This window comes from Syngnathus scovelli, chromosome 3, assembly GCF_024217435.2.
Source record: "Syngnathus scovelli strain Florida chromosome 3, RoL_Ssco_1.2, whole genome shotgun sequence".
Taxonomy (NCBI): Eukaryota; Metazoa; Chordata; class Actinopteri; order Syngnathiformes; family Syngnathidae; genus Syngnathus; species Syngnathus scovelli.
This window is the reverse complement of record NC_090849.1, coordinates 22,551,364-22,577,995: the sequence shown is the minus strand read 5'-3', so window position 1 is coordinate 22,577,995 and position 26,632 is coordinate 22,551,364. Positions and strand designations below refer to the sequence as shown.

At 41.3% G+C, this 26,632-nt stretch overlaps 2 protein-coding genes across 2 annotated transcripts in view; both read right to left on the bottom strand.

The window, feature by feature from the left end:
- The window catches only part of LOC125994411 (bone morphogenetic protein receptor type-1B), a 38,207-nt gene extending 31,140 nt beyond the window's left edge, over window positions 1-7,067 (bottom strand). The window contains exons 1-2 of the mRNA XM_068650299.1: window positions 6,950-7,067; window positions 1,905-1,996 (exon numbers count right to left, since the gene is read on the bottom strand). The gene's annotated coding sequence lies outside the window, so the exon portion shown is untranslated. The remainder of the gene's footprint in view (window positions 1-1,904; window positions 1,997-6,949) is intronic.
- Window positions 7,068-7,469: 402 nt separating this feature from the next.
- Window positions 7,470-25,277, bottom strand: pdlim5a (PDZ and LIM domain 5a). Its single transcript, XM_068650300.1, has 15 exons — window positions 25,118-25,277; window positions 24,509-24,647; window positions 22,270-22,421; window positions 20,782-20,787; window positions 16,004-16,034; window positions 15,048-15,337; window positions 13,871-14,043; window positions 13,708-13,747; window positions 13,566-13,574; window positions 9,746-9,819; window positions 9,083-9,278; window positions 8,814-8,994; window positions 8,120-8,240; window positions 7,891-8,006; window positions 7,470-7,800 (listed from the first exon to the last, which is right to left on the bottom strand). Exons 2-15 carry the CDS (start codon window positions 24,605-24,607, stop codon window positions 7,711-7,713), a joined length of 1,578 nt encoding a protein of 525 aa, XP_068506401.1. The 5' UTR covers window positions 24,608-24,647; window positions 25,118-25,277; the 3' UTR covers window positions 7,470-7,710.
- Between the last annotated feature and the right edge of the window lie 1,355 nt (window positions 25,278-26,632).

The following is a 26,632-nucleotide window of genomic DNA, read 5'->3' as shown; positions in this document are numbered from 1 at the left end:
ACTTTCCACAATGCTGTCATATTCCCAAAATATCTAGCTTTGCTCAATTTCATCTCTCTGAAATATTGATTGGATATTTCCACTTTAGTTGGCAGAAATGACTGTGGTGTTTTTAATACAAGCTGCACATTGGCTAAATTACATCATACGTGTTTCATTTCGACACGTACTGAGGTCGCCGAAGAAAAACCTGCAAGTCGACAATCGGGGAGAAAAAAGTTTGAACTTAATGAAGTGATGGAAAGAAAAGTCACAAAAGCTGAAAGAAAAAACGGCTCCCGTGCCCGCTGAAGTCAGCGTTTGCCGGTAAACAGAGGTGTCCCCTTGCAGTGGTTTATTTCGGCTTGCGTCGTGGCCCAAACAGAGATTAGGACAAAGCCGGCCGTTCCCGCTTTTAGAGCGCTAAGTACTTTCTGCTGCTGCTCTTGACGGCTGCCGGGAGCCCTCAAGTCAACAGACGGCTACTTGAGTAGGAAGACACCCGGAGATGACAAAGGAAGTTTTGACCGGCAGGTATAGCACCCTCTTGTGGACAAACTCAATTAAACGTTCATGTTTTCTATAAGTGACAGTAACAGAGTAGGTCTATCCCCCGCCGGGTCACATTATTTGATGTATTGACGTCAATACGGTGACTTCACTCCCGTCCACTCCCACGTTTCGTTCCACCTCTACTAAAATAGCAAGAAAACATTTTAAACAAACACAACCCGGTGGGCAGGTCTAGTGCGAAAAACCAAGTTAACTCACACTTGATTAATTTCGCACAACATTTGCTTTTATGGCCACATAATAAACTACCCTTACACCCTTCTGTGTGTGTGTGAGTGTGTGCATGTGTACGCGTGTCTGTTACGGTATAAGGCACACAAAGAAGTCAATTCATATTTAGGGTGCTAAAAATGTCCGTAAATCAAACTACTAGATGGGAGAAAAAGGCAATTAAAATGATTCTATTTAGCGAAATAAAAGGTGACATTCATGTCTGAAAATAAAGAATGACAAATATGCAGTTCAACACAATCAGGTCAGGGTGACTTCCAAGTTGTTCTAAATTAAGGAGAATTTAAAAACAGGAATGGAGCGAGTTGATGTGGGTCAGGTTTGATCATTTAACAAAAAAATAATAAACTAACCGCAGTGGAATCGAATGAAATCAAAAGTCAAATGAATCACCCGAACGGACAACAACACGTGAAAGCCTAAGCCCAGATGCGAACCCGGACTTTCTCGAGCGTGAGGCAACGATGGAAAAACGATATGATTATAGACTGGCCTCAATATAGAGGTATGTAAAAACAACTCACACTTGCTGACTAATGACCATGTTGTGTTTGGTGACTCATCTATAATATAAAAACTCAGAAAAGTAATTATGGAACAACCACGTGTAAAAGCTGCTTTTGCTGTATGCTTGTTATTCTTTCTTGCAAAGATATGAAATCATTTTGAGGCTCATCCAGGTTTCCCATCCTACGTTAATCATGATGACACCAACTTTCAAGAACCTCAAGTCTTTCTTTGGAAGTCTATCATAAAGGTTCTGAGAGCGGCATGTGAAATAAAATAAAATAAAATAAAATAAAATAAAATAAAATAAAATAAAATAAAAAATTAAATTAAATTAAATTAAATTAAATTAAATTAAATTAAATTAAATTAAATTAAATTAAATTAAATTAAAATAAACAAGGTATTCTTCCTTCTGCTACCTGGCAGTGTATAAATTCTGAATGAGCAAAAATAGTCTCCGTGTGCTTTATGTTTAACTGAGGAAAATAAAAAAGGAGGTGTCGGTTTCCCAATCTTTCGCTCAGGTATCAAAAGCGGAGCGGTCACTGCGAGAGTCCGGCGCTGCGCCTCATGCTTTGGCTCTTCCGAAAAGGATCAGGGAGGAGGCTTACCTTCTAAATCCCTTCTTTCACTCAGCTGCTATAGAGTGTCATTGCTCTCCTCGCCTCGCTGCCGATGAAAACACTGGCAGGTAAGATGGTGCCTGAAAGAAGAAGAATTAATAATGAATTATAATTAAGACAAGTATTGACTGGCAAGAATATGTCGGAGATACTTCAGAGATAAACATTTCAGGATTTTCACTCATTGCAGGTAGGTGTGGAACGTAACTCTGGAACTCCATCCAAGCATTTTCTATCTCGAGCTTTTCTCATTTTTAGCTTGGCTTCTAATACACTCATCAAACATGACCACCAACCGCCAAGCAAGGCCAAAAAACCACCCACCCTGCACCGTTTCAGTAAGACAGACACTCCATAGACATTTTGAGTCCAAAAAAAAACAACATTTGGGATCAAATATGTGGAGTTTGTCAACAGTAAACGTGTGAACAGAATGTGCATTCATGTCGCCGATGAGTCATGTGGCCTACTCGGATCAGCCACACACAAGCTGCCCACCCACTAGTGATTTTATTTCAACAAAAAAATTAAAAAAGCCTTTTAAAGCAAGCTCTTCAATCAAAACACTAACATTTTGAAGATTATTAACAGTAGATGAAGAGAGTCCCACTGGCGACACCTAGCACCGGTCACTGATGACCTTTGACACGATGACATCCTGCTACTTTCCTTTGGTCACCTTGCAAAGATGTAAAGTGCAGCATGAACATGTTGGACATTTTTTTTTTCTTTATCAATATAATATCAAACAAGGAGCTAATCTGTGAAGTGAAGTAGCAAAATGTTTGTTCATCTCAACGCAGCAGGTTGTAACAGGTTCTTTTCAGTGTCACCTAACAACTTACATCAATTGTAATAAAAATAAGATTACAATTTATTTTAGCTTTAGTTTGTCATTTCCATATAGACAAGGTCAGATTTTCAGCCTCAAGCTCAGTCATTATTTTTCTCCATACTGAGTTGCTGCCACCCCTCCCTTCCCCTGCTCTGAAAACTATAAGTTCTCCTCTGATTGGCATTTCCTGCTAAAAAAAAAAAAAAAAAATTAAAATGTCCGGGTGACTCGTTTGACCGCGTTATAAAGGTGCGCTGCGGTGCAATTGAGTGTGCGGGCTTGACATGTATTGAGGGAGGCCGCAGCCTAATCATTGTCAGATGGCGGACAGAGCCCTTGTGTCTGGAGACGTTTATGAGGCCGGTCACAGCCTGGAGGGGGGGAAAAGGGGTTTTAAAAAAAAAAAAAAAAAAATTCAATCCACCCATTGAGCCTCCTTTGTTGTCTGAGAACATGGAAAGCAGAAAGTTCAGGATCAACTTAATATGGACTACCAAAAACATAGCTGCAGTTCTAACAATAATAAACTAAATAGTTTATATCTTCACCACCTGTCAGGTTCTTTCAAATTCAGTGACCTCTCGACATTTTAAACTCCTAACGATATATTTGACATAAAGAAATGAAGCATTTATATAAAAGACTGCTGAGTTGAAGTCACAATTTGAATCAACATGTAAACATCAATCATGCAAGGAGAACCCCCACCTGCCTCCTACCATCCTTCCTTCCTTCCTTCCTTCTTGGTCTCTATTTCCCCCATCCATCTCCAGTGCCCTGGAACTGAACAGTCACGGCTGTGTGCAGCGTTGATTAGCGAGAACCCGAACCCGAGGGCAACGCTGGAGAGCTCAGTGTTCTTTGTGTGTGCGTGGAGTCTCTGACCTTATCTTTTAAATGACAATCACAAGAATCCACACTCGCCTGTCACAATGGAGTGACGTTCTTTGGTTGCTCGGATACATTTTGGAGATTTGACAAACTTCTTGCGATGTCTAACTGGATTGGATTGGAGTTCTTTTTTTCTTCTCCCCCTTCTGGTGACAGGATGCCGAGTGGACACGGTTCAAAGGTTACGGCTCATAAAAGCGTAGCTTCCAGCGTCATTTGGTATATTAAACGGCCGAGCGCACGGCAGCCGTTTTTGTCCTCGACATTTATCGTCAATAATGTCCTCAACTGTAAATACGTTTGCCACCTCTGAGTATTAACGACGCGACAAAGACAGATTACAATGCCACTCTGGGTTCCACAAATGTGTTTCTTCATCATCATTTGGGATCTGGCAAAAGCTAATTTCGCGTTGGGACGTCTGGTCGAAGCTGCTTCTTTAAACAGAATTTAAACTCGCCTAATGAGATCTGCCGGACAACCTGGCACGATGCCATCGACAAGTCTCTCGGTGAAAGGCCCTCTCGTCTGCGTGGCAAGAAACCGTCCAGAAGATGTGATGTTACATAACGTACGTCAATAAGGTGATCCAATAAGCGTTACGCAGCGGCACACAAAAGATTCCCAGAAGCCTGTTTAACGCTAATTGTGAGAGATGGAAATGAATAAATCCACTGGACGCACAAACGAAGAACCAGCCCCCCTCCTGAGATTTGATTTTATATGCTTTAAAGTCAATATCGCTGGGGTGAAATTTAATTTACATTAATCAGATTTAATCACAGCGGATAAATTACTTTATGAAACACTCGGATGGGTACAATATGAATTTGGGACTCGAGGGAAGTCGGTGGCTAAATGGAAATCAGGATGAGATCAAATTTTTTTTCTCGTGTAACCCATCATCAACATCTCGCACTTATGCTTCCCTCTCATCCATGGCTAATGCTAAATACTTTTGCTATCTTGGTTCAATAGCTGTAAAGAAATAGATACACAAGCCAGCTGATTTTAAACCGAGGAAAGCAAGATGGAGGAAAGAATTTGTTGTGACAAGACCAGTGGGTGGCGCTAGAGGGAGAGAGAGAGCCGCGTGGGCAACCATTAGCTCATTTTTAGCTAGCAAAACATCAGAGGAAGTTTTAGAGCCAAAAGGTTGATCTCCAACAAAACACTGGAATGAATGTTGCCGTTGAAAAACCATCAAGTGGTTCTTTCAAAACAAAAGAAGAAATTAACAACGTGAAGTTGTTCCCCGATATTTGCTCCGAGGAAAATACTTCACTGACGAAAGAAGAGCCGGCAAGAAAATTTGGGGTCCTAAAAGTTAGCTATGAAATTAGGGCCAAGTGGATCCAGATGCTTATCGTTCTTTTCACATTGCCCTCAGTCTTTTCTAATCCCCCTCTTCCCCTCTCAGGGCGCCACTCATCACTCCATCACTCTTTTTTTTTTCTTGTTCCCCAGAACGGCCGACGTGGGCCGTGATTACTTTTTGGTTTGAACTAAGCCAAGCCAAACACCGGCAGAAGGAGGTGAAAACCAGAAACAGCCTTTCAACTTCAAAGTTAGATTGCGTAACTTCTGTAAAAAAAATGGAAAGGTTGACGGTGTGAAGGAAAAGTGGCCAGAAGATTTTTTAAGTCGATAATCTCAACTCCGAACAGATAAGGTATCAATTTGGTTACGTATTTTTTAACATAGACTAGAAGACAATAAGTCATTTCATGAGAATTAAACTTCAAATTTGGTCTTCAAAATTTGATTCCAAAAAATATATTTGAAATGCAAAGTTTTGGGGCTACTCCAGCTAACAAAGATAATCCTGTTTGCTATCTTCACTGATGACTACTCTCGGTCTTTAAGGGGAGAGTCTGTAATCAGCATTTAATGGAGGGCGGGAAATGTTTCAAAGAGGGTGACAAAGGCAACTCTTCGTTACATCATTCGAGAAGAGAAGGTAAAGACAGGAGGGGCGTGACTGAACTGTGTGCCCTGTGTGAATTATAGAGGATGGCTCCATCATGGTCCACCCTGAGGGGGGGCAGCAGTAAGAGCAAAGTCATGAACCTGATGATGAAGATAAGGGAGGCTCTGGAAACAATAGCTGGACATGCTTAAAGGTGGACATTGTTTGTATGCATTATACTGCCAAGTTTTTTATTCAGTAAAACAGAGTGCTACTTTTTTTTTTAAAAAACACATTACGGTTGGAACAGATTAACAACATTTGTATTCATTTCAATGGGGGAAAACGATTTGATTGCATTTGACATGACCCCGAATCATTTGAACCTTTGATATGCTAATTTAGCAACATGTCGTGCGTGAGGTACCTGCAGAAGAACAACACGGTAGAATGGGATACAGACGTACCTAATAAAGTGGGACGTACGCGAAGGCGCCGGCAATGTTTAAATTGTTAGAATCAGACACCTTGTCTTGAATCACGGGGTATCTGATGCTATTAGGCTACCTCAAACCACGCACACACACACACATTATATGCACATACACAAAGTAAAAGTGAGGCGAGCCGCAATGTGAAACTTAATTACACAGCCAATTGAGCCAATGTGGCCGCATGGCAGATTTGCATCATGTGTTCTTGCCCCAAATAAGATTGCCGCTTATTTACGTATTGCCTGCTCCAATAATAGATTGTTGTAAAAAGAAAAAAAAGAACATACAAAACTTGGGGGGGGGGGGGGAATAAGTCAACTATTTTCTCGTACATCTCAAATATTTTTCCCTTAAAAATTATATCTTTCTTTGGGGGGGATCTTGACTATTTCCGACAAATGATTTTATTAATACACTTTTCATTTTTTGCTTTAAAAAATATAATTGTTCTTTTAAAACTTTTACAGTAAGAGATGGGAGATGACGTTTATTATTATTCTAGTAAGTTTGGACATAGTTGTTGTGAGTTTCAGCTTAGTCACTCGCATTATTTTGGGGGGGCAATGTAGTAAATATTTGCTGTGATTTTAATCATTTAGACCCCATCTTCAAATAAAAATATACGTATTTATCACCTCGTTATATAACCAAACACCAAATACAGTCTAGTAAACCAGTAAGGCTATTAAAAAACGTTGCTATTGACTTTGCAACAGTGGTTTGACCTGAACTGGACCTGCAAGTAATTTCATTGAACCCGTTTTCCTTTCTGAAAGCGTGAAAAAACATTCAACTCGAGCAACTGCTCGGGATCCGGAAAGTTACATGACGCTCATCAAATCAAGACAGATCGTGACGTCATCGTGCCGTTTTAACGCATCTGAACAGCACAAGCCTCTCCTACCTGTGGTGTCCTGTCACGATGTCCGGCTGGTGGAAAAGATGCGACTTGTCTGGATCTCTTGTGAAACTGCCTCTGCAGTCTGCGGAGTCTTCGCCGTGCTCGTGTGTGAGAACGCGCACGTCATGCGTGCGCGTACCTGTACGTGCCTGCGCCTGTGCTGTGCGACAGCAAGCGCGCACTGTCGGATTCGCGTCAGTTTGATAAAATAAAATAAACTAAACTAAAATAAAAGAAAAGAAAAGAAAAGAAAAGAAAAGAAAAGAAAAGAAAAGAAAAGAAAAGAAAAGAAAAGAAAAGAAAAGAAAAGAAAGGCTCAACTGTATAAAATAATGCATACAGTATTTCACCACTTTCTAGTTATTAAAAAGAAAGAGAATTTGAGATCATGTTAAAAATGTTGATAAAAGCAAAAAACTTATACTATGAATGAAATGTTATTGCATAATGTGAAAATGTATCACCAATGTGTTTAAATCATTAATTTAAGAGTAAAATGTTGCAATTTCCACCATTAATCAACTGCAGATGAGGTTTTTATTACTTTACACACATTTTTGTGAAACGATAAAATATATGTTAAAGAAATTATTATGCAAATTGTGTTTTGAAAAACTGTCTATAAGATAAAATACAAAACTGTTAAACTGTTAGACAAAGAACCCCCCCCCACACACACACACACACACACACACACACACACACACACACACAAATAAAGAAATTGCTTCTTTCTAAAAAAAAGCCATCAGAGAGAAAAAAAACTATATTTTTAGTGTTTGTGCATGTTTTTTGCACAGAGGTTTGTCTTTCTTGGAGAAGAAAGTTTGTCCCTCCAAAGTGATGGAACATACCTGTGGGCATAAGAAAAAAAAGACACCATGTAGAGCATCTGAAGTGGAAAATGCATGAGATGAGGATGACCAACAGTCCATTGCACTTACAGCGCACACAAAGCAGTTGTCGTGCCACGTGTAGCCCAGCGCCTCCAGGAACTTGTCTCCTGCCTCGATGGGAAACTCGCAACCATGGCAGCCCGTGCCAAACAAACTGTAGAAGTCTGACAACACACACATTAAATAGCATGAAACAAAAGTCACCTTGTTGACTTTTGTGACATTGGACAGAATTTTGAAAAGTGGACTGAAAACACTTTTAAAATGTTGGTCTCACCTTGCTCGCAGTAAGGTTCGCCATCCTCCAGGTGGAAGGTGTTATTTCGGATTGGTTGTTGACAGGAAGCGCACAGGAAGCAATGGACGTGCCACGTCTGCTTGAGAGCGTTGATCACCTCCTGGACACCAAAACAAAGAGGTTAGCTCAAAACACCGTCATCATACTAAAGAAAACCTTTTTTGACACAACTGGAAGCCGAATTCAAACGTCACACTTGTACTATTACGACTAACTTTTCTTCTTGCTCTTCTTCTGGGAAGCTCATGACTCGGCTTAAAATAGACATTCCCCACCCTGAAAAGTGTGAGAACACCACCGGGACAGGGAATCAATGGAAAAGCTGGCGGGTCATACGAAATTGGTTGGGAGGGGGCGGGCTTAGGGGCAAGAGGGCGAGAAAACAGGTTAATAAGACGCTTTAAGCTGCTTGAAGATGTGTGAGAAACGGAGGCTTTGGTAGGGGATTGGAGGCCCTGGACAACTTTGGAACATGTGACGGATGAACGTCAGTGAACAGCAGGGCACAAATATCTTCAAAATCACACTGAAGCCTTCAAAGTGTCATTCTTTCAGCTTCAAAGTGGATTTGGGAAAAATTTTTGTACACGATCAAATACGATAAGTTATTATTCAATACAATGTGTAATGAGGACGCAGGTAGGTGTCGCCGTGCAAAGGGCAACCCGCTCACCCCCAAGATCTTGGCCTGGCAGCGCCTACACGTCGGCGCAAAAAAGTCTTCGTAGCAGTGTTCGCAGTAAACGTGGCCTTGCTCTTCCACAAAGCCGATGTCGGCCAGTGATGTGGTGCAGTGGACACAATTGAATTCTTCTTTGTGCCACGATTTGCCCATTGCTACCAAAAACGGTCCCCTGAAACGATAAGAAAAAAGTTTGTGTTGGAAGCATGTAAAACTATACTATGTTCTACTGTAATGGGAAAATAATAATTTTCCTTTACCTGATGACCTTATTGCAGTGGCCACACATGGGTGTGCGAGTCCCGGCAGGGTAGTGTTCCGCCATTTGCACCAGCGTGTCCTCGTCTTTCGGGTGGACCCGAGGCACGGGGCGGGCGGGGGCAGGACACTTGGCCGTGCTGCCGTCGGACTTTACGCCAAAGGAGGGTGTGATTAAACCACATTTTGGACTCACACCTGTTGAGAATGAACATGGATCACCACAGGAAACAGTTTTTCCCCCCAAAAATAACACACTTTTGTGTGTGTGTGTGTGTGTGTGTGTGTGTGTGTGTGTGTGTGTGTGTGTGTGTGTGTGTGTGTGTGTGTGTGTGTGTGTGTGTGTGACTTCCTCCCAGGTGCGGGAGTTGTTTGACTTTTGACCTTTGCGTCTGCACACCCAGCAGGTGTCGGCAAGGCAGCCTTGTCACAATCGTGGATTTTCCACATCAGTCATTGAAAAGACACACACACAGACACACACACAGACACACACACAGACACACACAAAGCAGCAACAGAATACACACCTGGCTAAACACGTGCACTGGCCCTTGGCACCACAACACGGTGGATGGACACAGGCATCGTAAAGTAAGTAAATTTTTCGACTTGAATCTACACAACATACACACACAGGCGCACATACACACACAGTGTGTTACCTTGAGCTGTTGCAGGTGATTTGATCATGGTCTTGACAGTAGCAGACTCGTGGCTGCTGGGCTCACACTCTTCACTGTGTAAAGCAAAGTAACTCATTGACAAAGGAAGTTTAAGGAAATCAAGTATATTTTATATTTGATACAGAGCAAAGATTCTATTGAGAAAAATGTGTTTTTGGAGTATTTTCTTCAAAGCCAGACTTGTAACCGCCACACACATAGCCCGTGACGTTTTATTCACATTGGCCTGCCAGGTAATATTTTTTTTTTTTTAAAAAGTCGATTTTGATGATGTAAAAATTAAACGACATCATTTATTCAGACTTGCGTGTGTTGTTTTTTCATGCTGGCACATGTATTTTCTCTCTTGGGTGCCCTTGGTGGAATACAAGCAAGACAGAGTCCAGACCACCTACTCGCTGACAGAGCAGAGACAAATATGGTCCTGCCCAAAACAACACAGCGCTCAGTCGACTTCCTACTTGGACCGGTCGCCAAGCCTTTGCGATACCAGCCCATAACACACACGTATTCAGAACCAGAGTCAGGATATGGAGTGGAAAGAGTCAAGTGAGAGTCATTGCGGTGCGGACAGATGCCAGACTAGCAACATCGTGCGGGCTCATGATAGTTCCGCCGCCTCTGCTTCAATCCATTCAGTTCATTTTATGTGCCGTATGGTACAGGAAGAGGCGGAGGAATTTAGAGTGTAGTGCTAGCTAGTCAGCACTGAGGTCAAATTAGTCACGGGACGAAGACGGAGCACCAAGAGTTAGACTTGTTCCCCATGTGGTCAACCTATATCCCATATGGTCTAGCATACGGTTTTCACACAGGGGGTCCGGGTCCAAATCCCAGTACGCGAATTTGTTTTAGGGGTCGCATCTTCTTACAGAGATTGGAAAATGTCCCACAGATTCGGCCAAATTGAAAATATTCTTACTTTGTAAAGCAACGGTCAGAATGTGCGACTTGTACACGTGAATGCTAACTGCTAGCAACTAACTGGCAGATTTTTCTTTTTAAACATTCCATGCTCCTGTAGTGATGTTAAACGCGAGCTAACTCATCGTACTGTCGCGCTAACAACATTTGAACCGCATTTATCGTCGGCCACGCTAATTACGAGCGAAAACACGTGAGGCTAACCCCAGCCTCTCGTTCATTAGCGACAATTACGCCGCAGGTTGTTAATATTCTCCAGTGTCTCCGGCAATTACCAGGGAGGTTTATCCCATTCCGCTCGACTGATTGGCTGATTAAGTAAGAGAGCCCCACTGTTTACGTTCATTAGCGGCCCATCTGGATATAGCATAAGCCCGTTCGCCAAAGCTACAAAACAACAAGAAACAAGATGAAGGAGGGCGTATTTTTTATTTCTATCGCTAAATCAACAATCCCTCTCTCCCTTAGACAGACAGCTTATTTTTCAAGTTCTAATGTTCTCTAGTTCTTTTATTATATTTTGCAATATACTGTTGGTATATTTCTTTATTGAAAAAACAAATCTAACAAATAAATGTGTTTTTAGGGGAGGGCTGGGCCACATACAGTTCAATCCAAATAAAGTGAGTCACAAGCTCGGTGGTAGGTCAAGGTACCGCTGCGCAGTAAACGCTTGAAAGTTTAATACGGACAATATGTTACTGTCCTACATGAAATAGGGCAAAAATTGCTGCCTCGTTCATTTCAAGGCTTTGGGTGTCAGCGTGGTTTCAGAGTAGCAAATGTGTTCCCATTAACTCGGCACCAGGAGACAGTCCATATGTCCCCAGAGACAACTTTGAACACTTCGCTTGGTGTGAAAGGAGCTTTTGATCACTCACTGGCTCCAAGACACAACTGTACGCCACGAAAGAACGAAGCGTGTGCTTGCCTCGTCTACACGTACTGTAAATGTGAAGCGGCGACAATTGAATGTGATCCAAAGTCTACGAGAGCTTTAAGCGAAAGACCATCTGCCGGGTGCCCAAGTGAACGAACGTCAGTAATCTTAATGGTCCATTTGTTGGCTGTTCAAACAAAAGCTACGTGTTTTATGAGCGCCACTGCGCCTACGTCATTGTTGGACTCTCACGGAATGAAAGCAGTCGTGGGACAAGTACAATCGGGGGACAGTTTTGTGTTTTTAGGATCTATCTATCTATCTATCTATCTATCTATCTATCTATCTATCTATCTATCTATCTATCTATCTATCTATCTATCTATCTATCTATCTATCTATCTATCTATCTATCTATATATCTATCTATCTATCTATCGTATTTTCCGCACTATAAGGCGCACCGGATTATAAGGCGCACCTTCAATGAAGGGCCCATTTTAAAATTTTGTCCATATATAAGGCGCACTGGATTATAAGGCGCACCTTCAATGAATGGCCCATTTTAAAACTTTGTCCATATATAAGATATATACATTTGGCCCGCGGGCCCGATTTTGGACACGCCTGCTGTAGTGGCTCAATATTGGTCCATATATAAGGCGCACCTGATTATAAGGCGCACAGTCGGCTTTTGAGAAAATTGGAGGTTTTTAGGTGCGTCTTATAGTGCGGAAAATACGTATCTATCTATCTATCTATCTATCTATCTATCTATCTATCTATCTATCTATCTATCTATCTATCTATCTATCTATCTATCTATCTATCTATCTATCTATCTATCTATCTATCTATCTGGTGGTGGTGAAAAAGTACTGAAGTAACACCAACATGAAGGGGGCGGAAAAGAAAAAAGACCACAAGAACATGAACAAGGATATGCAGCAAGTTTATTAGCTATAAGATAAAATGAATATTTTACATAGCAAAAGCTTTTTTAAAGTATTAGGAGAATATTCACACAGTCACTCCGCTTTGTCATCAAGCCTAAAACAAGGGCAACATTTTTACTTTCATTGTCATCAGTTTTTAGACCACTCAAAGTTTCCTCAAACACTATTTCGGACTCCCACGTGGAGGCACATGCACTTATATACACATCCTTGGAGACGACCACCGAAAACTGCTTGCTTGAACAACAATTAAACCTGCAGTGAGACGTGATTACTCAAAATTGACAACCACCAAAGTTGTAAAATGTGTTTTGAAATTAACCAGCAAGTCAACTAGCATCAGTGTGGTCCACTTTGGAGATTCCACGGCATCAGGTTTTTGTTTTTTTTCAACGGTTGTAGTTGTAACAGGCTGGTGTTCCAATACTTTTGTCCATGGGTTACACCAACTAAAACTTCCCCAACTAAAACTCCCTCAGCGAAGGAAAAACATATGAAAAACAATGACCGTAAGCATGTCGTGTATATATAAATATACATATGTACTCATTCTGCTGGTCTGCGCTAAAACGTACTACCGTGCCATCAAGCCACTACAGCGGTCAATCACACCCGTGCACAAATACTCACAAACAGTATATCCATAAATATACGTATTTACACAGATCTACTGGACATTGAGGGTACGAGCGGACACGCCGTGGTGCCAGTCTCTCAGCTCGCCGTACTTTGGGCCGATCACCAAACGCGTGGTGGCCTTGTTCACTCTGAAGAGAACAAAGGTTCAGGATAACCGGGTTTGAGGTGAGGACCACAAAAACACGGCACAAAAACAGCCAGGCTGTGTTAATATCTTATTTGAATCGTGCAAAAAAAAAAAAAATTGTCTTCTTTGACATTCAACAATGCGCCCCTGCAGTCCACCAACAACATCTCAGGTTAAGACGCCATGCAGCTGGCTCACAACGAGGTTTTCAACACCACCAACAAATCACGCCAAGCCTCTACTTTTAATTCAACGCCATTCCATGTCAACCACTCTTCAACACTAACACAAGAACCAGCTTAGTTGTGCATATTTTTCTTGTTCCAACCATATTATAGGTCTAACATTTAGTAAAAGTGTGACAATAACAACCACAAGCCTTAGTAGTCAGTAAAGTTCAATGGCAAGCACTTACTTTGTCTTCTTGGCTGTGTCTGCTTCTTCTTCTTCTTGAGCTACTTCAAAAGGAAGAAAATGTATTTATTTTTTGGACGCTTATTCATTTTCCCCTTTTACCCCCCCGCGGATCAATTTTGGTGCTTAAGGAATTATTTCAATTCCTAATTCAAAGTACGTACAGTTCTCGGTGCCCGTAATCTGAGCCAGAATCCTGAAGGATCTGGACTGGGTTGTACCGGTACGCGGGCGCCAGTCCTCCGTGTCCTCCATGATGCGCTTCCGGCTGGCGCCAGCGTGAGACGGCACGTGGTAGAAGTGGATGTCGGTGTCCACCACGTGTCGGCGGGGAGGCCTGCGAGGAGGGCAAAGGTCAAAGTCAACCAGGACGATCGATTATTTTTCGGCACACGCTGTTAGGGATGGAATGAAATGCTTCCAAGTTTGATGAAGGACGGCATGAAGACGATGGGCTACGAAACACATGGCATGATTTACGGCCACTTTTATTACCTGGGTGGCTGGGGTTTTCTTAAGAAAAAAAGAAAAGCAAAAACTAAATTTTCTACTTTTACAGAAATACAAAATTTGATATTGAGCGCGATACACAGAAAAAAGGAGACTGTGTGTAAAGACTTACTTTAAAGTACTGTGAGGTCCACTAGAGGGAGATAAAGAAGAGGAAAAGAAGTGAGGTAGAAAAATAAATGGCCACTAGAGGGAGCCAGAACATCACAATCACACAGGAAGTTACATTAGGTAGGACTGTATGTTCATGCCATGGGAAAACCAAAAACCTTTTCTGTATGTGGTGATAGTTCAAGTATGATCTTTCTGTGTTTTTTTTTACTTTTTGATTTCTTTGTTGAATCACAGTCCTGTCATCAACATGCTATTAGCATCAACGCTATGCAGCTATACGTATTAATTCAATGTTAGAAACTCACTTTTAGTCCTGTTCCTCAAATAAGGAGTTTCAGTACAGTAAAAAAAAAAATGACATGAAAAATATAAAGTCATCCATGCATCAGAAACTAACTTTGTAACCAGAGGAGCTGCTGTCGTCTGCAAAGAAGGAGGAGAAGAAAAAAAAAAAAGATTGAAAGGGGGCAAAAATAGTACGAGAGGAAATTCAAAACCGTTCTCAACAGGCAGCAAGCAAACAACACGCTGAGCCGACCTAAGCAGCCATGGCGGTGATGACCACGAGGGTAGAGAATTGCTATTATAAATCCAATGTATTATTATTCCTATAAAAATAATCGATGAGTATCAAAAGCTCGCTTCTTGGATCGGCTCTGAAGAAAGAATTTTACACACACCAGCGAGCCCTTCCGATTTTCTATTCTCACCACTCACCCGTTCAAGACTTGTCCACCCTGATTGTCAATTAGGCCCCGCCTTTGCCCCATGGCCACCTCACAGGCGTTCTCGGTGGAGTAGATGTGGATGGGCGTGTTGTACACGGACGACTGGGGCGGCGAGGAAAGAGGGGTGACGGCGGGGGTGAAGGCGGACGACGGCGACGGGATGAAGGCGGCCGAGGAGGAAACGTCTGACCCGCAGCCCCCGTAGGGTCTGGGGGTCATGTCGGGTGGGGAGGGGGGATGAGTGATGGCCACGGGTTTTATGATGTCACATCTGTTCACCTGGCATGCAAACATCACAGCATACAGTCACCGAAGCCTCTTTGGTGCTGGTTCAGTAAACTCGTACTGTACCACCACCGGGGATTGGTTGTCTGCCATCTTGTGGCAGCTCTGGGCAATTTGAAATCCATTCAAGGGCGTGTCAATGACTCGACAAATATTTTGGGCACGAAGGCCCTGTTACTTTCGTTTCGCAGAGGCATCGGCATAATTATAGGCATTCCACAAAGTGCGAGTAATATTCATGCAACCCACACAGGCAAGAAAAATCGTTTCACAATGTATTTCATCAGTGATAAGCAGCTGAAAGATGACTGACACACCAGGTGATTCATTTCCGTTCACTTGGTCTAAGATTTTATCTACATTTTAGTCACCAATTTGTCAGGGATGTGTTAAAAAAAAAAAAAAAAAACGCACTTCTCAGTTCATCTCAGTTGCTAACCTGAGAGACTTGAAGTCATTTGGTGCTGCTGTTTTGCTTAGCAAATGAGTTGATATGGGCTCAGCTGGTCAACTTTTCAATGTTGTCATAGAAATGAATTTGATTTGATTGGAAAGATCTGTTGGAGGAAATACTTCACATCTTCTTTAGTTTTGGACTGAATATCAACTGGCGTGTGGCCTTGGTGAGCAATTGTTTGGTGATAAATATTGTGATCGTACCTTGGGTGCCACTGGAGGGGGCTTGGCCACTCTGAAAAGATAGAAAAAAGGACATCATTTATATTTGATCTGCTTCTGTGCCAGACCTTCAAAAAACAGCAGGAGTTGCAACGTGCCTTCCCAATGTACAATATGCGCACTTTAAAAGCAGCTATTTTTAGCCTCCCTCCGTCAATGATACACTCTACTCTCCGCTATCGTCGACACCACTTAAGGCCACATGCTCTTCCCTAAAGGTCACCTGAGGAAACATTTTTAAACGGCCTCAAGTCAGGGCACATTTACGGCCAGTTGTTGATTTTATTCAAATCAAATTTGCATTTCAAAATGACACTAATCACTCATTTTCTATTTGAAATACTTGACAATGACACGACTCTAATTGCTTATGATTTGGAAAAGTTCAATCTGTGTATGACCTGCTGTTATTAGACCCGAGCGAACATTACTTTGAGGTCATTAAAACTGTCCGGTAACCGAAGAGGAGTCACAGCATTCCGACGAGATCGAGCCCTTCCAGAAACGTCTGTTAATTCACCATGAGATAAGCACTTTCTGGAAACTCGGGCGCACGTCTGTATTCCTTTTAGTATTACAGACGATTTGGCACGTTTTCCCAAAACCAGACAAAACCATTTGAGAAGTTTCATTCCATTTTTATGACGTAAAACGACAAAAAAAATGGACACAAACACGCCGTGGACCAAGCTTCTCAAACAATGGACCCAAGCGCACACACCCTGTTAGGGTTTTCCAGGTTATCTTGATCCTATGATTATGTTGGAATGTAACCTGTAATAATTAAACTCGCCTGTCCTGTCTTAACAAAAGTAGTAGAACAAAGTGACTAGCTGCAGAGGAAGCAATCAAAGTTGTTTAGTTCACACAACATCGTGAAGGACACCCTGCTGTGCTTTGATCAGCCAGGGGCTTCGGCCATTTGTCTACTCTGACCCCCACTCTCACCCCCACTCTGTTCCTCCTAATAAATATGCCCTTGCAGGAAGGAGACCTTTCAGATTTCATTCCTGGAGCGAGTGATCTCTCCACCTGCAGGTGTCTAAAAGAACTTGCTTGTCTACCGTGTGGTTCTTGCAAAATAAGTTGGAGTGAGCAAATCTCTAACACACCCTGTCAGATATTTTCCGAGCTGGAATGTTTGTCCATAGCGCGAATGTGCGAGGACCAAGGGAGTGAGTGCACGGTGACAACGTGACAGGCGTGACAGGCGTGACATTCATACCTCTTGAACACCCAATGGAAATATGTACCGAGGTATGCGCCACACCGAAGAGAGCTTCGATTAATCGTTCAAGACTTTTTCTTTACTGTCAAGTCATTTGAGCAGTGGCACTTCATCATTTGTCTTCATCGCGTTACTCGTAAAGGCTTTAGTGAGCAGATGTTTGTTTGCGAGGGGGGAGGGGAGAAAAAAAAAAACACCTAGCGGGTATTTCGGAGGCTAACAAGAGGAGTGTAAGAAATGACTAATATTGTTTTGTGTTATGATCGTTCATTAGTAAAAGGTTTTTTGTATTGTACGCAGTCATGCTAAGGTACGTTTTTTTCGTGGTTCCATAATTTGAAGCAGACAGACCAACGTGATGAAGAGAGGATGCCAGCAGGACCAATCGTTGCCACGTGTGCTCGACTACCCCGTAAATGAATTTGTGCGTTGATGATAAAGGCGGCCTGAACTTGGAAGCTCGACCGGGTGGACCGAGCACAACTGGAGTTAGCGCCAGATTGGCTCAAAACCTTCAAAGCTGGCCCTCAACAACAAAAGAATTGCTTTTAGGAACGTCCCAGCCAAAACAGGAGACAAAAATGTCGATATCATAGTCGATTTTTTTTTTTTTTAAATCACGTGGTTCTGCTTTTCGAGAGAATTCCATGCAGGAGGAGTTAAGAATAGCAACCCCTGCCTTGAAGGCTAACTAATTACGTGCCGGGGCCCAGTAAGGGGAAGTATTAATTGGGGGAGGGGGGCAAGCTGCATGAGAACATCCAAATGCTTGAAGCGCCATCCAAGTGGATTTAATTAGACCATCGGCTCCACATAAGAGCTCAAGTTGCTGTTCCAGAGATTGTTGCTTACCCTACTGACACAGCTGACTTCACTCAGGAATAACATATTCCATAGATGTGGAAAAGACGGCAAACAATTAATTAAAGAGGAGATATTATGTCATTTTGCTACGTATCAATAGATGGGTGATTGGAGTAACTTAACTTAGTAAATCTTTTGTGATATATTGTGATCATTCCACAAATGTACATCGCTTAACAACAAGCAGACTACACAGGAGGCAAAATAGTTTAAGAAGGACAGATTAGCATTAGCTTGTGATAAGCGCACATACTTGTCAAGTTGTCAACGTAGCGTTGGCGAGTATTTTGGTTGGGTGTCTGGTGGTGTGTCACGTACGCAGATGGGTTACACAAAATGAAAAGTGCAATACTGCGTTCTGATTATGTTTGTGGATTATGAATTAAAATCGAAGCAATTTTATGTTGAAAAATTATGCGATTGAATTTGACTAAAAATATTACCTCATAAAAACAAATTCACATAAGCCGGTAAAATATTGGATTGTCAAGATTTGAACACTTTACAACTGTCATAAAACATTTTTTATTTGATTTGTGCCAATTGTTTCTGCGGCTAACCACGTTCGCTGACTGGAACAACACAACGCAAAGTTCTACGACAACAACCGGTAGAGTGTCGTTCTTTCCCCCCCCCCCCCCCCTTCTCTGAATATTACACCTTTTCTGAATCTGTAATCCATGCTGAACGAGTAATAAATCAATTTACCGTTTATTTACCTTTGAATTAATTCATCTTATCTTATCTTGAGGATTGTGTAAACGAAAGTGTGTGTTGATTACGATTGATTTGAAAGCTATCATTAGAAGAGTATTTGCTTTGGAATGAAGCTTCAACGTGTCATTTCCATCAGGCTTGTCCTGTCAGCCCAAAACTCATTTATAGTCATTACTAAGTAGTTGTGAGGAGACACTGTTTTATTATTCCCTTCAGAACATCCCATGTGATCCTCCAGCTGCGTGTTTGGGTATCAGTCATCATGACAGACTGGCCGAGAGAGGTCTGGTTTTAGTTTACAGAAAGATACATTAGCGACAGAAAAAAGGAGCGACAGTTTATTTAGCCCCGCTCTTGTGCAATTTGCGGATTGTCATTCTTGCCCTCGGCCGAGATTGTTTTTTTTTTTTTGTCTTTTTAGGGATTTTACAATGAATTTAGAGATGTATCCCTTCAGCAGCCGAAATTGACTGGAATTGGAAATAAGAAGCAAAGAAGATCCCCTACATCAATTTGTTGAATACTGTTTGTATTTCTGTTCCGTGTATGTTAATTAGCATTTGTTTGAAGGTTGTATCGTGCTCGAAATGTGCAAAAACAAGCCGTTTGCAAAAGACAGGCAGCGGCAGGTGTGTCTAAATGTGGCAACGTTAGGAGCGTCCTGGCAAATACGACGGCGATGGGCTTTTGGATGATCTTTGGCCAATACTGGAGCCTGAGGGTGAAGGACACAGACAGGTGAGGAGCTTTGGCCGTGGAACATCACTGGCAAGTGACGACGGCAGCTGGCGGGGAGGCGTGGCAATCGCTGCTCGCCGCTATACACAAACTGACTGCGGAAGATCAAGATCCATCATAGATGAGATTGACAACGCAAGCCGACCCAAGAGAACGATGGCCGACATGCATCTCCGACGCACGTGCGTCATACACACGGCAAATTCGGACTTCAAATGCAAATCTTACCGTCTCTATTCCGAGAACGCAATGTCAACAAAATGAAAGCATACACCCCAGCCCCCGACGTCAACTTCCCAAACAGAACCCCTCGCTGGGGACGACTCGACGCCAACTTTCTGAACTCCAAAATAACTTAAGCAGCTGTCAGTTTGAGAGTCGCACGAACACGTTCATGTACATATGTGCGCATGAATTCATGAACAATGAGGATTCATTTACGTGCAACATGTTCTGAAGTGTTTTGGTGCAATGACTTTCCTTGTGTTAATGCATAAAAAAATTATCTATATTTACTGCATCAATATATTTTGAACTTTCAATTTCTTGGTCCTTGGTTTACTCAGTGATATCTTGAGGAATTAAATAAAGCAGGAATCAATAGTAAATGACTTAAGGGCAAATTTGATGTGTCTGTCAGATTTTGGCATAAAAAGAAATCTGACTAATATATAGAAAAGGGGTAAGCTAATTTAGCATTTTTTTCCACAATGTTAGAACAAAGGTCTGGAGTTGAGTCACAATTTCGTAGTCTTGTAGAGTGTGAATGAATCATTTTGCTACATTTGACTCGGTGTAAAATCTGAGCTAAAACCGCTAAGTTAGCTAATGATCATGTAAGTGAAAAAGTATGCCTTATTTTTATGAGGGGGGTTTTGTGTGTGGATTAGAACGAAATAAAATTTGCACGCCAGAAGCTGGTGGTTTTCAGACGAGTTCAGGAAACTGCATTCACCATGAATCATTCTTGGAGCCAACCAAAACTGAAAAAAAAATCTCAAGACCATGCTTGGAGAATTTTTCTATTTAATCCCCGAGATCTTAATCAATCAAAAACTCTGATTTGACCACATACATGCTACCACTGCAGAAGTGTAACTTCAAACAATATTTTGGAGACGAGTGCTGAGACATGATCTTAGCATCACTGCAAGGTCTGTAAAGCAACGCCAGGGCAAAAAGGCAACGCTAAGAGTGTAAATCTGCCGTTAACGCACTTCTGAAAAATCAGATTGTGTTTATCCATGATTTATTATAGCCTGTCATTGTGGCTCTCCACATGAGTACACACACCCCAACCCCCATGATGAGTCCACCATTGATGCATTGGGCCGGGAAGAACAACACAGCAATTATGTGCTTGGAGCTCCTTTCAACGGGGAAGATCTCAAAAACAACATAACAAACGTTCAGCTACTTCCAAACCTTTGTTCTTTGCGTGATATCTTGTTTACCCAAACTGCAACATGTCTTTTTATAGCCCATGGTGCTTCAGATTAATTCATTTTTTTTTAAAGGCCATAACACCAAATTAAAGTCTGCACATGTAGACATTAAAATAACTTCCTGTGTTGTTTAAAAAAATAAATAAACGTAAAATAAATTATAAATAAAAATAATAAACGCAAGATAGCCCAACGAGAAAAAAGACATTGGCCTTCAAAGAATACCAAACAAACTAGACGAGAGGATCCTGAAGTTACTAAACAGTGCTAGTAAAATGAGCGTTGTGTACTAATAACTTTGCCAAACATATGTGCGCCACATGTGTATCAGTGTAACAAGATAGGGGCAGCTGCTTTCACTGTAAGTATCTCATCAAATTGAATTTAAAATGACAATAAGGTTGAGAATGGAAAAATCATTAGCGTGCTAAACTTAGCATACTGATGTTCTGCCACCTGTTGTCTGACATTTGGAAGAACATAAATGTGTTTTTTATCAATGTGGCGGTTTGTATTGATTGGTTTTTGTCCTTTAACTGCAAAGCCATTCTTTTAGTTGATTAACTTAGCATGATGTTCAAATATACAATGGTAGCCTAGAAATGCCTCGAGGGATTGTACAGTAGGGAAATTGACAAAAAGTATTTCGAAAGCCGCACTTTAAAGAGCTTCTTGTGACATTTGCCGTCTTGATCTTGTGAAAATCTGATCGAAATGGGTCGAGCGACACTGAAAAATGACAAAACTAATAGAAAGTCGAAGACCAAACTGGCCCTTTTCCGCTAAAGTCCAGATGTTTGTTATGTATGACCGTGTTGGAATACACAGAACGTCTCATCTGTCGATGCCGTGGGCCTCGAACAAAAAAAAATCTGGAGGCTCATAAGTCGAATCCATCTGTCCCTAATCAGACTGTTTGATCACACACTTAATCAAAATGATTCTGGGATCACCACATGGTAAAAAAACATGACTGTTTGATCAATGACGAATCATTTTTCGAACGCTCACCCAAATGATCAATGACAGATCATTTTTCGAACGCTCACCCAAACATAAGCATTGATCAGCAAAAAAGTTTACATTTCAAGGTTGATCATTCACACCACACCTACATTTCAGATTTTCAAGAAATGTTTTTAATTATTACAGTAAATCCTATTTTTGAAATGCCGTTCTTACATTGTAATAATAAACAGCTACAACGTCCATTAAGGCCTGAAATGGTCGTTAGAGGCCGAAGCCTAAAAACTTACTTCTGTAGGGTGAGGCTGAGGTCGCCTGTGCAGTTCTTGATCTTGTTCTGGGCCTCCAGGTGGTTCATCCCCTCTGTGGCAATACCGTCGATGGACAGAACCATATCTCCGATAGCGATGCCAGCTTTGGCCGCTTTGCTGCCATCGTTCAGCTGAACAAATGAAATAAGGATCAGTTGTTTTCATTGACTTAGAGAAATGAAATAAAGGGTCTTTGGGATTTTTTTTTTTTCCATCACCAGTTGAGCTTGGAACCAATTAAAAGCATGAATACCATCCCACCCATTAAGGATGCCTGTTAAAAAGGTGTCGCTGGATTTATGAGGCGGGATGCAAAAACAAACCAGTTTATAGCGTTTGGACAAACACCATGTAAGTCTCGTTTTTCCTGGCACTGCTTCACGATGCCTTCAATGGTTGCCGTTGTGTTTACCCGTATAGAAAATGACAACACAGTTGATTATGTTTTGACACAAGCCAGTGTGATTGTAAAAACGTGATTAAAAAAAAACGTCGTGGCGGGTTTTTGGGGGTCTTGAAAGGATTTCACTTTATTTGACATTAATTTGTACTTCACATGGGTCCCATATGGAAGAATGTGTTAGCATGCTAACGTTTCTTCCGCTGTCTCGATATAAGCTAATAGGTTACGTAAGCAGGTCGTAATAAAAAGCAGACTACTTTCTTATCAGCAGACAGAGGGCGGACAGTGACATGTGTAGGATGTTACACCCTGTATTCCTTGTCTACCACAACAAAGAAGTGAACTCAAACCCACCCACCAAAAAAGAAAAAAAAAAAGTCATTTATTCTGCTGTTTGATGTCTATTATCAGCGTTAAGGTATTGCGCAAGGGTGGCGCTGGGAGTTCTTCGGGTCCGAGAAGGTCTTAAGTAGCAGTGAGGTCATTTGTTTCTTTTAACACAATAAAAACAGACCTTAGTGATACCAACTTCTCCCCTTGCAATGAATCCATTTGATCCGGCGGCATTCGATATAAAGCATAGTTGAAATTGTAACTTTTCTGCACCCTTCTGCAATATTATCATGACGAGACGCTCAGGCACGGCTAAAAAAGATACCGGGATTAGACTTAATGCTCTGTGGCCCCCGACCGTCATATTTTCCCAACACGTGCACATGAAATCATTCACTGACAATTGGAAGTGGCTCTGAATTTGACAATAGTTCAACTCAAAACAGCGCACAATCACAACAAAAACTGAATTAGTCGCTGTTTTTTTAATTATCCAAAAAGGATTATTAAGAGATTCACCACAGAAAATATGAAGCTGTTCAGACAGTGTGCCAAGTCATTCAGCATGTGGAAGGAGGTACACTGAACATTTCTGGAGGGGTAAAATCCAATTTGATGTTATGAACAATACCAGCTTTCAAGCACAGGAAGTGACGGTGAGGAAAGGCAAATGGTTCTGGACATGGGTAACACAAAAAAAAAAAAACTACCAATGTTGATTATATAATGGCAATGGGTATGTAAAAACCCTATATAGCAAAAGTAAATATCTTGTATAGTTGTTATTTTAATTTTGTAAACACCATGAAGAAAACTGTTCTTTGCAAGCCTGCTAAAAAAAAATGCAAGATTTAAAATCAAATATTTAAAACGAGGCTTCATATATATGTATATATATATATACATACATACATATATATATATATATATATATATGTTTGTTTTTTTTTTAATGATTTCAAAGCCTTGTTTTAAATATTTAATTTTAAATCGTATACATATATATATGTATATACACGACACTTGACACTTGAAAGGATTCATTACATTTTCCAGATGTTGGCTCCAACATGCCTCTTAAGAAAATTGTAAAGTAAAAAGCCAATTTTCACCCACAAACTACCAACAACGCACAAAGTATTTACATAAATGCACCAGAACAAGTGTTCATATGTCTGCGTTTCACCTCGACAACTCAATCATTGAGTCCCGCTGTGAATGCCGGCTTGTTTTATTCTACTTTTAGCGACTTGTCGTCTAGCCTTTACGACTTTAATGGGGCTGCTCTTTATTGAGTCACACTTTTCCATTCAGAGATCCGTTTTCAGAGCAATCTGGCCTTTATGATTTTAGTACTCTGTAATTCTTGTTGTTCAGATTAAACGAACCAACCGCCTAATGGAAAATACCGTATTAAAGCCACATTTTTTTAAAAAAGATGGAAGAAAAAAAAGGTGATGTTTTGGGGGGCTTTTGTCTTACCCTGGAGATGGTGAGGGGCAAGTTGAAGTCTTTTCCGCCTTGTAGCCTAAAGCCCCAGGGGGCCGGGCCAGACAGTGTGACGTTATAGTTGCTGCTCATGGTTTCTTTGTGATGGTTCTTGTTACGTCCGAGGGAAGCGCTACAGAAAAGTAAAGTGACAAATGTTGCAGGGGTAAAAAAAATATCACCAATTTTTTTTTAAATACGGAAAAATTTACTAGGAAAAAATAAATATTAATAATACATACAAAAAATACAAATAATAAAATATTTAGAATTTAACTTAACATTCAACTAAAACGATAAAAAATCAATGCTTACATACAAATACACTAAAAATAATTCAATTATAATTCATTACTTTAAAACAATCAAGTATAAAACAAATACTGAAACTGAATTTATGCAGATAAAAATTACCAGACGCCCGCAGCGACAACCCATAAAAACTGATTTAAATTGGATCGCAAGACAGTACCCGGATTCCACTTCATTTCAGAAATGCACACCATTTTTCGAATTTTTGAAGACGCAACTAACGTAGCACAACTTAACAAACATTTCAATGCATTACAGGCATGAAGTGTACTTTAACGAAAATCACACTACCTTTATTCGAATCCCCAGCGAGGCTTTGCAGGCAGGTGAAGACAGTATAATAATCCCCTGGTGTGCCCGGGACAATCCCCTTCCCAGAAAACACACTGAGAGTGTGTGAGGGGGCACACGGTGGAGCAAATGCTTTTATATATGGGGAGGGAGGGAGGGGAGGCCAAGGCTGGCCGAGGAGGAGGAGTGAGGGAAGGAAGATGGGGTGATGAGAGGTTAGGATGGCCAGGGGAGGATGAAGTGACTAAAGATGACGTGACTGAAAAGTGCTTGGGAGTCCCACACATGATGAGGGGGCGGAGACAGGGGACAGTTTATCTTTAGCCAGGATATTTTTGGCATGGAATGGAGGCGAGAGTCCGTCGACTCTGATCTCTATAGCTCTACCGCTCACTTTTTATTGAATTATTAACTTATCTGTAGCGCGAGATTACTGTTTGAGTATTGCTAACATTAGATTGGTGTTACCGTAATTTTCGGACTATAAACCGCACCGGACTATAAGCCGCACCAGCTAAAACCCGTGATTCCGGGTTCAAAATTTACGAAAAAGCCGCGGCTTATAGTCCAAAATTTACGGTAATAGCATTCATGTTGCTATGTTCAATCTTTTTAAGGAACGCAGATATGAATACAAATGGTGGAGCATCACACGTAGACAAAAATATAACCCTACTCTGAGGCATATATTGCTAACATTAGATTGGTGTTACCGTAATTTTCGGACTATAAGCCGCACCGGACTATAAGCCGCACCAGCTAAAACCCGTGATTCCGGGTTCAAAATTTACGAAAAAGCCGCGGCTTATAGTCCGAAATTTACGGTAATAGCGTTCATGTTGCTATGTTCAATCTTTTTAAGGAACGCAGATATGAATACAAATGGTGGAGCATCACACGTAGACAAAAATATAACCCTACTCAGAGGCATATATTCCTTATCCTCTTTATTAGTGCATTTTACTGAAAAATGAGGAGTGTCTATGTCATTGGATGACTTTCCGATATTTTTAATACAGTATCGCAACCGACGTCGGTGCTGCCCGGCTCGATGCGGCACAACGTGTACAGTTAAAAGCATGTGAATCGAAATTAAGACCGGCTGATACACTATTGGAACCCATCCAAATTTTGGATTTAGGTTAGCTGACGATGAACTATACCATATAGTTGTTCACTGCATTTACGGTGACAGATGGGACAAAAGCTGATGCATTCAATGTCCCCTCGTGGAGATACGCTGTCCCGGATATGAACCCGTTCTAATATTGCTTTTGCTAGATTTGATAGATTATGTGTTCAATGGGCGTCAAAGCTGGAAGAAAAAAAAGATTGATGGGCCAAGTGTAATGATATGAAAGCCCGGACAATAGACTGTGTGCTATAGCGTGAAATCTCGGGCCTTCTGACTGTCCCTTTGTTCTGTCCAACAATCTATTCCAGTCCCATATGCTCACCTCTCCAGATCCGCAAGTTTAATGACCAGAGCTTAGCAGGCCCCCCCCACAGACACAC